The 12,016-nt window shown below is 39.3% G+C and overlaps 1 protein-coding gene across 4 annotated transcripts in view; it reads left to right on the forward strand.

The window, feature by feature from the left end:
• LOC111865309 (AMP deaminase 2) overlaps positions 1-6,667 on the forward strand; it is a 117,909-nt gene extending 111,242 nt beyond the window's left edge. For all 4 annotated transcript variants that reach the window (XM_023853213.2, XM_023853215.2, XM_023853214.1 and 1 more), the window contains 4 exons: positions 1,459-1,579; positions 3,341-3,514; positions 4,170-4,280; positions 6,041-6,667. In XM_023853213.2, coding sequence (XP_023708981.1) covers positions 1,459-1,579; positions 3,341-3,514; positions 4,170-4,280; positions 6,041-6,220 — 586 coding nt within the window. In that variant the 3' untranslated portion in view covers positions 6,221-6,667. The remainder of the gene's footprint in view (positions 1-1,458; positions 1,580-3,340; positions 3,515-4,169; positions 4,281-6,040) is intronic.
• The last annotated feature ends 5,349 nt before the right edge of the window (positions 6,668-12,016 follow it).

Genomic DNA, 12,016 nt, shown 5'->3' on the forward strand with positions numbered 1-12,016 from the left:
TGTGGTAGAGCACGATCACCCAGAGCTTCCACAAGCTCTGAGTGACATTCAGTCACATTTCTGCTGTGAAACACTGCTATTTTCATGTAATAACCCTGTCCCAGCCGGCTAACATTCATTCTCGACGAAGGTTATGATCACACTGACTTTGCGCCGGACTCGCTTCGTTGTCCCTGAACTTCCACATCATCTAGCGGCATGTTGCTGTCTCGACAAATTTGGAGGTTTCGAAATTTCAGAAAATTATGTTGCCATGACTTTTGAAGTAACCCACATATAAAGAAAAGTGAGTCTGTTCTGTACACATTTTCACATTATTCCATATATTTTTCCCAAGTGATATATGGTGGTAGGAGACCTCCTTCACAGGACTGGGACACTTAAAACTCAATTGTTTTAGTTCAAATATGCCCAGAAATTTTTAAGCCCTCCTCCATAGCAGTTTTTTGCTTATTACTTTAGAACCATTCATCCTAAAACATTGAGGGTTTTTTTTAGTTCAGTAGAGATGAGAGAAACAAAAAATCGTCCTTCTTACTCCATATGTCTGTTTTTGAGATATTCCATTTTTATTTTCAAAATAAACAAGTTTTAAAAGTTTGAAAATTTGGAAAGGTGAGGATTTATATTTTGTTGTAGAAAAGTATATCCTTACCTTTTACAATTAGTACTGTACTGACTACAAAGACCACACTCAAATATAAGTGGTTAAGGGAAAATTAATTAGTATTATTAAACATTGGAATAATTATAGAATGAAAAGTGGCAATTATGAGGTTGGCAGCACTGCATTCAGATTATTAAATTGAGCATGTAGACTACCATCACACTGTTCATAATTGTAGTGGGTTAGTTAATTTCCTTACAGCTGATGCTTAATATTAGTATCATCAAAATCAACATTACAACTTTTCAGTATATTAACACTTACAACAAATTACACACGTGCAATTTGCCCAGGCAACACTGGGTAGATCAGCTAGTTATGTAACATGTGATATTCTTACAGTGCATGTAATTAAATGGTTTCATGTTATGATGTGCTCCTGATGATGAGCAACCATGGATAAAATATCACACAGTTTAAGTATGTGAAAATTAGGAAAAAATTAATTTATAAGTTTTATTAGGACAGTTGATAATTAAAACTCATGACCAAATTCAGACGTAGTATCAGTTCACAATTTGAGTAAATTTTTATATTTCCAATGATTTCCTTCTCATAACAAGTAGATACATATGGAGGAACAACTTCTTTTTACACATGTAATGACCTACAGAAAGGAGCATAAAGTCTCACCTTACTTGCAGTAAATAAACACAAGTAGCAGCAACTGACAGGCATTCAGAATGAAGATGGTCATCTACATGTAAACATAAGTGCATTCTCAGTGAAAAGTTACATAATGCTTTTCTAAGACACTTTTGTAACCGTTTGTTTACATTTCATGGAACAAGGGAACAAGGATTGAACACATTTGTGTTGCGCCCACACTGTGGTGAGGCAGGTCCTATTCAGCATCTCGTTTGTGGGTTCATGATGGCTGAGAACATCTCTCATGGTCTGCTGCTGCGCAAGGTGGGGTATAGTATGTAAACAACATGAAGTGTAAGTTTTGAGGTTTTCACGGCGATGACTGTGAAGAAAGTCGTCTTCTGGGTTTTGGCGCCATGTATTCTTCGTTTTGACGTTTCGGAGGAACGTATCACCTCCAGCTTCAGAGCAGGTGAATGGCTTTTGAGTGCAGAGAGCAGTAGCTGTAATGATTAGGAAGTGAAAGGCACTGCTTTATATAGGAAGTAGGCAGGGGGGGTGGTTAGGGAGAGCAGACCAATAGGAGCAGTGGAGAGCGATTAAGGCCATATATGGTGTTGGTGCTAAGGGGGACAAAGAACGGCCAGTGAATCCAGGAAACTGGAGGTCAATAGCACTTGGAGGTTGTGGTTAGACAAGAAGAACTGGTTGGCTGGGGACAGGCTACTGACATGAACAAAGAAACAGGGTTCTGTCTCAACAAGTCATGGAAGCCTCTCATCTCTTCCCTCAAGAGAACTCCAACAAGCCACCCCAGTTCTTCGTCATGTCATTGACGTCAGTAGCCTGTCCCCTGTAATCATGTCGACGTCAGTAGCCTGTCCCCAGCCAACCGGTTCTTCTTGTCTAACCGCAACCTCCAAGTGCTATTGACCTCCAGTTTCCTGGATTCACTGGCCGTTCTTTGTCCCCCTTAGCACCAACACCATATATGGCCTTAATCGCTCTCCACTGCTCCTATTGGTCTGCTCTCCCTAACCACCCCCCCTGCCTACTTCCTATATAAAGCAGCGCCTTTCACTTCCTAATCATTACAGCTACTGCTCTCTGCATTCACAAGCCATTCACCTGCTCTGAAGACAGAGGTGATATGTTCCTCCGAAACATCAAAACGAAGAATACCTGGCGCCAAAACCCAGAAGACGACTTTCTTAACATGAAGTGTAATTTATTAAGGACAAGGGGCATCTGAAAATAATAAAACCCAGTTTTTGTGAAAAAGCTTTTAATTGTAAGATTATGACAGCTCACTGTGACAAAGGCACTTATTTTACTCTTGTGTCATATGAAATGGAAACACTGGGTTCCATTTGGATATCAGTATATTAGACATAACTTCCTTCTATTTACAGCTATTAGGAATTGACTGCCTGCTGGTGACCCTTGACCTCTGCACTTCCCTACGCATGACTCTTCTTCTTAGTGCCATGCCATTCCACTGCAGCAGAAGTGCTCTCAGGGTTTCACATGCTCCTTGTACACCCCCTCAAGAGAACTGGGGTGACAGTGTTTCTGAAAATGTTCTGACTGTTGTGTATACATTTTTTGCAGGCTGCTGGTGCAATGTAGCATTGTTTAATAATGGGCATCCCATAATATTTACGTTGTCCCAACCTCCTGATGCTTCATGGATTTCAGACACCCCTATCACACTATTTTGTGACATAGTCACCTTTCCTGTTAAGGCATTTGCCCCACCATGAGATCAGGTTATCCACACCCTTCCATTGACCTCAGCTGCCAACAGTGCTCTGCAAGTTGAAAGTCAGCATCTGTATTGAAGTGCTTTTACTGCATCATTGGCTGTTGGGTGGAGTCCAGATTTCTATTGCTAGGGTATGAATAATCTGATCTCGTGGACAGTGTCTTAATAGGCATGATGACTATGTTGAAAAGTAGTAAAATATGTATCTCTATTTTGTATAATGTTGTAATGGTACAATTTAGAGTCTTCACAAAAACTGTATTACCTTACTTTTTGAACTGCTCAGGTATTGAAAGCAACTGAGTCCTTGTATATTTCAGGTGCCTGTGCTACAGTATCTGTACTATCTGGCACAGATTGGCATTGCAATGTCACCCCTTAGTAACAACTCTCTGTTTCTCAACTACCATCGCAACCCATTACCTGAGTATCTGGCCCGTGGGCTGATTGTCAGTCTCTCCACCGATGACCCACTACAGTTTCACTTCACAAAGGTAAGCGACTTTGGACTGTTTCTACACATCAGCAGTAGCATCAAAAGAGAATCTGTTCATGTCCAGTACATTCCAATGTTGTTTTATTGGCCTGTGTTTTGTGGTTCCCAGTACTTTTCCTGAACAGCTTTTTAATTTGCTTGTGCTTTCCTGTATATAAGGCCAATTTTTTCATTGTACAACATTTGTTTCAAATAAATTATTTGCTAAAAAGAATACATAAAACTTAAAATTGCCGCTGTGCTTAATTAAGAACCATGAAAGTGTTGACATTGGAATCCCTGTGCTTAATTGAGCACATCACCAAGGTTTATGGGAGAATGGAAATATGATGGCACACATTCTAACATTGGTACTACACTGAGGTTAACTGCTTCTTTATCCCTTTCAAAAGAATTCTCAGTACCCATAAGTGAAGGGCTGTTGGTCCTCAGAACCAGTCTGGACATAGTGGCAAAAGGAAATTCCCTGCATCTACCACAAAATTAATCTTGGTCAGCCAACCCATAGCCAGTCACTGTACTAACTGAGCTGTTGAGGCTTCTGCTGTTGGTACTGGTTCAGAATAAACTTTTCTCCTCCTTAAGTGTTACTTCATTTTCTATATACTTGACAAATGTTTTGATGTTAAGAGTGTGGCATGTCAATGTTGCAGGAACCTCTGATGGAGGAGTACAGTATTGCAGCACAGGTTTGGAAATTGAGCTCATGTGACATGTGTGAGCTAGCCCGCAACAGTGTCCTCATGAGTGGATTTCCCCACAAGGTATGAGTGCTAGAGTCACTTGTATAAATATAGTATTGCAGCACATAGGACATGGGTGAGTTTGCGTGCAACATTGTCCTCAGGATACTTCCCCAACAAGATATGAATGTGAAAGTTGGTTGTATAAATTGTGTTGCAGCAATGTGTAGAAGCTGAGCTCTTACGACAGTGTCCTCATGAGTGGGTTCTCTCACAGAGCATGAGCACAGGAGTAAGTCAGGCATGCATAGGAAATATTTTTAATATGAACAGTATAATTATCATTATTCATTACTGTACTTACCACCATGCAGACCATCATTATCATAATTGTCATCCTCAAGATTACAATTATGGTCATTTAGCATTACTGAAATCATATTTGCTTTTGTTGGTTCTTGATTTTTCTGAATTGTGAATTTACAGATATTGTGTCATACTTTTAGAAAAAAGCTTGTTTACCGTTTGGGCATATCTAGAGATGAGATTGATTTTCTCTTACATAACCCATTCAGTTTTTACTGAATTTCCCTTGAGTTTTAGAATTGAAAAACGTGAATAGGATTAATGGGTTTATACATATAAGTGTACTGACTATGTTCATAAAAGTTCAAAATGAATGTTGGCCTACTTTCTTTCCTTAAGCCCCCCCCCGCAAAAAAAAAAGAAAAAGGAACATAGACTTAAGAGCTCACCATGCTGCCTGTCTGTGTGCCCACACAGTTTTGTCTGTACACGTCAATATGCACTTCTGTCTGTATGTATGTACGAGTGCATCTTCAAGCATGTTTGTACGCACATGCATTCATGTTTCTGTGTATGGCCTACAGTTACTATGACGGAGAATCATTTCATAGGTCACAAATGGAAGTAAAGTAGCTGTAATGGACGTAATAGTTGTATCACTAGGTAGCAGACATGCATGCGAATGTTCAGAGGTTGGTTTCAGTAGTCAAAATGTTGACTGTGATCGAGGAGTGTACTAGCGAAAAGCAACATTGTGTTGTGCATTTTCTGTAGGGAAAAGCACTCAATGCAAGGGATATTCATAAAGAAATGTTTCCTGTTCATGGTGGGAAGGGTTTGTCATATAAAGCAGTTCACAACTGGGTCAAGAAATTCCCTCAAGGACGTTCAAAAGTCACAAATAATGCCTGACCAGGTGTTTAGGTGGCTGAGAGAACAATCCTATGCTGTGGGTTTTTGACACATTGCTAAAGCAGTGGGATAAGTGTATCAGTGTTGGTGGAGGATATGTTGAGAGATGCATGTTTATTCCAGGTTTCAACATCACATGTTTTACGTTTCATATCCATTTGTGACCTATTTACTGACTCTCCCTTATAATAACATGATGGATGTTCAGCCTCTAGAGGTAAGAGTGCCACCAGGCCTGAAATGATGTTTGGTAACAGACTGTGGAAAATATGCAACTTTTGTTAGGCTAATATTTTTTTAGAATGTAAAATAACAATATGGCTGTACGAAAATTTTCTTTGGCTTTTATTTTGATGTGTTGAATATAATATAATAATTCAAAGTAATACAGTATATAGTCTCTCTCAACCTTGCAGATAATTATTATAAATTATGTACAATGTCTTATGACTTTTAGCTACAAGTCTCAGCTTCAGAGGTCATTCTCAAAACTATACCAAGGAACTTGTCATTGGTAATGACATCACATGAAGAAATATAATTATTTTGTATCATTAATTTAACTTCTGCATATCTGAGGCTTTCAACTTACTATCTTGTTGGTTCTTTAAACCTGTCCACAGATGAAGCAATATTGGTTAGGACCAAATTATACCAAGGAAGGTGTAGCTGGTAACGACATCACTCGAACAAACGTCCCTGACATACGAGTAGCATATCGCTATGAGACTCTAGTTGATGAACTTTCCAACATATTCAAGGCTGTGGAAAGGGAATCTGGTCCAGTCAGCCCAATGATGTAAGTGTCTGGTGTTTTACTGAAGTTACAGTTCTGAAATGATGTGAGAGCTTATATTGGCAGCTGTCTCTGCCATCTGAAGCAAATGTTTTGTTTAAAGAAGGGTCTTTCTAATGTTAATTTTATTAAAATGTATATGTGTTTGTTTTTGTGTACCTATCTATGTGTTGTAATGAACAGCAGTGTATGGAAGAGTAAAAGATTCTTTTGTTTCACATTTACACTGTTCCCAGATATATATAAAATTAAATGCTTGTATTATAGTTATAAGCAAACTGGAATGCAGTGTTAGGTTTAAATTTGAACATAAACATTCTTTGTATTTACAGCTGTCATTATAGAATGACAGAAAATGAAATTGTGATTTTTATTGATTTTTACCTTATATAAAGACTGGCCATTTTTCAGTTTTGAATAAAGTTTGTAAGGCTTTCATGCTTCTTTTTTCTCACATTTGTTTTATTATAATAAGCTTACTTTATATGACTACCCTATTATTATTATTAGAGGGGGTGGGTTTCCCCATGCACTTAGAACAGTTATTGGTCCATTGTGCATCCCCCTTTAATTTCTACTGTCACCATACCCTACCGGTACTGGAGCGTGCTATCAGCCCCATTCAGCCAACGAGGTCGGCCCTCCGTACCTGATATTTCCCCCATCTACCAGAGGCATTGGAAACTACTTGGGCGGGAAATTGTTGCCTAATTTTGCTCAGAGGTCTCCTAGAGACATGAGGATCTTTTATGTGACGTAAATCTACGACAAGGGACTCACAGCTTAAAGTCCCTCCCAGAGGACTTGTTCCCTGAATTTTTCTGCCCTTAAAAATTCCACGACCTCTGCCGGGTTTGAACCCGCGTACCTTCAGTCATGAGGTGGGATACATTACCCCTAGACTACAGAGGCCACTATGACTACCCTAACAGCACTAGCTATGCTGTGTAAATAAGTTACAGTTACATGATCCTCCATTCTTGGCCTGCTTCTTTTCTCTCAGTCTGTTAAGCGAACATTAGAGTGGCCAAGATTATTTTCCACCAGAAGGCTAATGGTTATGAAGACAGAGACCCCTTCATGCTGGCCAGTTTAATGTGCTGTACATGAGCTGAAACTTGTACAAAACACTGTATGCTTTGATATAAAATTATAAATGAGTTGATACTGTTTTGCTGTTGCAAATAACAGTAATATAGACACAATAGAAAATGAATGTGTAAAAAACACTGCAATGATTTTTAATACAGTAAAACTTGGTTATAGCAACATCGGTTTCTGCGACACCTTGTCTATTGCGTCAAATATTCAATGGTACGAACTAATTCCTCATAAAGCAACTGTTTTTATACCTTGCTTAGTACGACATGCACAAATGCATCAACCTCGTATGTAACGTCATTTTCATTCCTGAATTTCTCTGATATGGACATTGAACGTAATTTAGAAAGTGTGTATTGGGCAAGTAACAGGAAACAGATGAAGATAACTGATTACTGTACTCGTATCTAGGTACAGTAAGGCACAACAATTGATGTAATCTACTGTAATTTGGTGAGTAGGCCTACCTTTAATATACAGTATTAGTGCGGTGTGTATTGTCAGTGAAAAGCGCTGTAATATGTCTTTGATATTACACATTTGGGCAATTCCACGTTAATGTTATGTTAGTCTGTACTTAACTACGTATTTCACTAAAAAATGCAACATTTTAACTCGGTTTTTGGTAGAATTTTACGTGACTGACATAAGGCTACTGTGGAAGTGCCCATTTCGGTTACAACGACATTCGTTTATAACGACACTATTTTTAGGTCCCTTTGATGACGTTATAACCAAGTTCTACTGTACTTTCATTCTGTAATAAATGCAGCTGGCTTAAGGTAAGAGGCCAGCAGGAGAACTCAACAGCTTAAGTAACATCAAGGATGTTGCATTTGATTTTATGGGGTAGGGAATAAGTAAAAGAACTAAATGACATGCATTCATTTATGAGTGTATTAATTTGTGCAGTAGAATGCTGAATAATGAACCACAAAAAAGAAGTGAATTGAGTACTGAGAAACTTAGTTCTTGGAGGTGTTTATGGCCGACTAGGTGGAATACGGTACAGAGTTAAATGAGAGACAATAGAAATATAGGAAGTAATTGGATAGAGGAGAGAAAATAACATAATGTGGCATATAGACCCATTGCTAGGCAAAGACCTCAAAACAATGTGACAATAGCTATTGCTATACAACAGTGCGGTAAACATGACTCTACAACAACAGTTACTGTTGGAAATGGTGTTTTCTACTTGGTCCATGCAAAAGAGTTATCTTGAAGAAAATTGGGGCAACCCAGTTAATTGCCAGTTGAGAGTTTCAGTTCTGCAGAAGTGGCTGTGAAGATGGATCCTGAGCATGAAGCTGTTGCCAGGGAATGGCCAATGGAGAGACAGCAGACTGATAAAAGGCTTAGCAGGTGCTGTGGTGATTTGTAAAGTGTGGAGATTAGCGATAGTCTTGTAATTACTTGTAGTTCCAAATAACTGTGCTGGAACACCCTCCCTATTCACCGGATCTAGCCTCCAATGACTTTTTCTGTTCCTGAAGATAAAGGAAATACTGAAAGGAGACATTTTGATGACACTGATGACATCAGGAGTAATATGACAGCAGCTCTGAAGGCCATTCCACTAAACCAGTTCCAAAATTGTTTTGAAGGGTGGACTAGCGCTTGCATCGGTGCATAGCTTCCCAAGGGTAGTACTTTGACGGTGACCACAGTGATATTCAGCAATGAGGTATACAACACTTTTGCCGTGATGAGTTCATGAACTTTGTCACACCACATATGACAAAGAATAATGTTTAGTTCTTTTACAAACCTATGAAGAAGCTTGCCTGAAAATATATATAAATTGATGAACACCCAGAGATTTATTGTGAGCTCTAGTTCAGGCTGAGTTAAAAATTTCTCCCATTAAGTTCAGCTAACCCATGATGCACAGCTCACTGTACAACTATACATATGAACATGTTACAAGAAAAATATGTGCAATATTTTCATAGTGCAGGATAACCAAGTTAAATGGTTCTCTTGTCACCATGGTATGGCATCCTTGGGTTTCAGATGGAGGTGATGGCTTCCAGATATAAAGGGTAGCTGCAAATATATTGAATAAGCAGTCATGGACAGCCGACAAGGGGTTTTCCTCCAGCTTGGGGGCTGGACATGAGGCTAACTACTCCTCAGCATAAAAAATAGTTACAAAGGGCCTTGGACTTGGGGAGGTTCTTTGGCTAAATGACGTAAGCTAAGGACAGTGGATATGAGATTTAGTACCTGGAACATGAGTATATACAGGGCAGGTTTGTTCATAATAGTTGCAAGAGAAATATCAAAATGTAAGTTAAATTTATTGGGAGTACAGGAAGTCATATGGGACAGGGATGGCATTGAACCAGCAGGAGAATACACGTTTTTCTATGGAAAGGGGAACGAGAATCATGAATTAGGCACAGGTCTTTTTTTGTACATAAGAGAATTGTATCAAAAGTTATGAGGGTAGAGTTCATTAGTGATAGGATATGATATATAATATTACAGAACTATAATTTTTCCTGCAGTTTTGTATGGGTGTGAAACTTGGTATCTGACATTAACCCTTTTGCTGCTAGTATGTTAAGTAACTCTCAATACCCACTGTGATGAATTATTTTTGAATATATCTTTTATAAATTTAAGTGCAAAGTATGAAAATTTGTGGTAAAATGTAACTAATCTTACCTCAGACAGGGAACAGGCATCAGAAGTTGCAAAAATGTTAAATTATTCAGTATTTTTCACAGGGGAAAATCCATTTAAATCAGGGTTGTCCAAGATGGCCAAAAAAGTACACAATTCACTATCCTAGTCATATCACTAGTTAGTTAATTAGTTACTGGAGAGGGTGGGTTTCCCCATGCACTTAGACCAGTATTGGTCCATTGTGCTTCTCTCTATGATATTCTACCAGTCTCTATACCCTACCGATATTGGTGTGTACCATCAGTCCTGACCGAGCCAGTGAGTTCGGCCTCCACTAGCTTGGCCGTATCTATAATGCTTCCCCCATCTATCAGAGGCATTAGATACTACTGTTGGGTGGGAAACGTCCTGGAATTTTGCTCAGTGATCTCCTTTGGAGATATGAGGTTCTTTTACGTGCCATAAAGCTACGACACGGGACACACGGCTTAAAGTCCCTCCCGGAGGACTTGTTCCCTGAATTTTTCCCCCCTTAAAAATTCGACGACCTCCGCCGGGTTTGAACCTGCGTACCACGAGTCATGGGGTGGGGACATTACCTCTAGACTACGGAGGCCGCTTAGTCTTATCACTATGTCACATGCTGACCAAAGTCCACAACTTTATTTAAAACTATTATGGAAAGCACTGCGCCTATATGAAGCCACTTTTACTAGCCCTGTAAAATACCCACTCCACATGACCACGGAGCGCGCGCCTCACTGTGCAGATGCAACCTTTTACATTTCTTAAGCTAGAGGGTAGAAGAATGCAGCCATAGGAATGACTGATGCTTCATTACGTTCCCAATAGATGACTATGCACCCGCCAAGTTTGAATGAAATTGGTGCAAAGAAACCTGAGATCTGAAACTCTAAAGTCGCGATATGTGTTTTGTCGATTGCAGCAAAGACACCATGTTTTTTAGAGATCAACATATGTCGATCACAGCAGTGTAAGGGTTAAGGAAAGCACATAGACTGAGGGTGCTTGAGAACAGGGTGCTAACAAAAATATTTGGACCGAGGAAGGATGAAGTAATAGGTTGAAGAAAACTGCATAATGAGGAGAGTCATAACTTGTACTTTTCGGCAAGTATGATTAGAATGATCAAGTCAAGGAGGATGAGACGGGTAGGACATGTAGCATACATGGACAGAGAAGGAATACATATAAGATTTTGGTGGGAAAGCCAGAAGGAGAGTGAACACTAGGAAGAACTATACATAGGTTGGAAGATAATATTAAAATGGATCTTAGAGATATAGGATGGGGTGTTATGGCCTGAACTGATTTGGCTTACGACAGGGACCAGTGGAGGGCTCCTGTGAACATAGTAATGAACCTTCGAGTTCCACAAAATGTTGGAAAATTCTCAAGTAGTTGCGTGACTGGTGGCTTCGCAAGAAGGGTTCAACTGTAAAGAGTTAGTTCAGTTACGACATTCATCTGTAATCTGTCAAGATGACAGGTCCACAGTCTCTTCCAAAACAGTTCCTCCACTTGATGCGATCCAGAGCTTTCTCCTTCAAATGAAAATGTCCTCTTCTGTCCCCAAGGTCATCCAGCATCTTCCTAGTCTTCTGGTCACTTCTATTCGCCCCTCTCCCCCCTATCTTTCCTTCAATAACTTCTTTTAGAAGGCAGTTACCGCATAAGATATGACCAATCCAATTAGCCTTCCGTTTTCTTATTTCATGTAGGATATTCCTCTGCTCACTGACTCTAAATAACACTTCTTCATGTCTCACATAATTGGTCCAACTGATCTTCTCCATCCTTCTCCAACACCACATTTCGAAGCTTTCCAGGTGTTTCTGATCTACTGCCCTAAGTGTCCAAGTTTCAGCCCCATACAAAGCGATGCTCCAAGTTTCAGAATTTAATTAAATACACAGAAAAAACAGTCGCAAGTGTAAATACAATTTGTGAATAAAGGAAGAAAATATTAAATCCAGGACACACTTATTCAGTTCAGAAACTTCTATCATGTCATGTTTTCAAGACCCTAAAATTTAGATTTAATGGT

Source organism: Cryptotermes secundus, unplaced genomic scaffold, assembly GCF_002891405.2.
Source record: "Cryptotermes secundus unplaced genomic scaffold, Csec_1.0 scaffold3651, whole genome shotgun sequence".
Lineage (NCBI taxonomy): Eukaryota > Metazoa > Arthropoda > Insecta > Blattodea > Kalotermitidae > Cryptotermes > Cryptotermes secundus.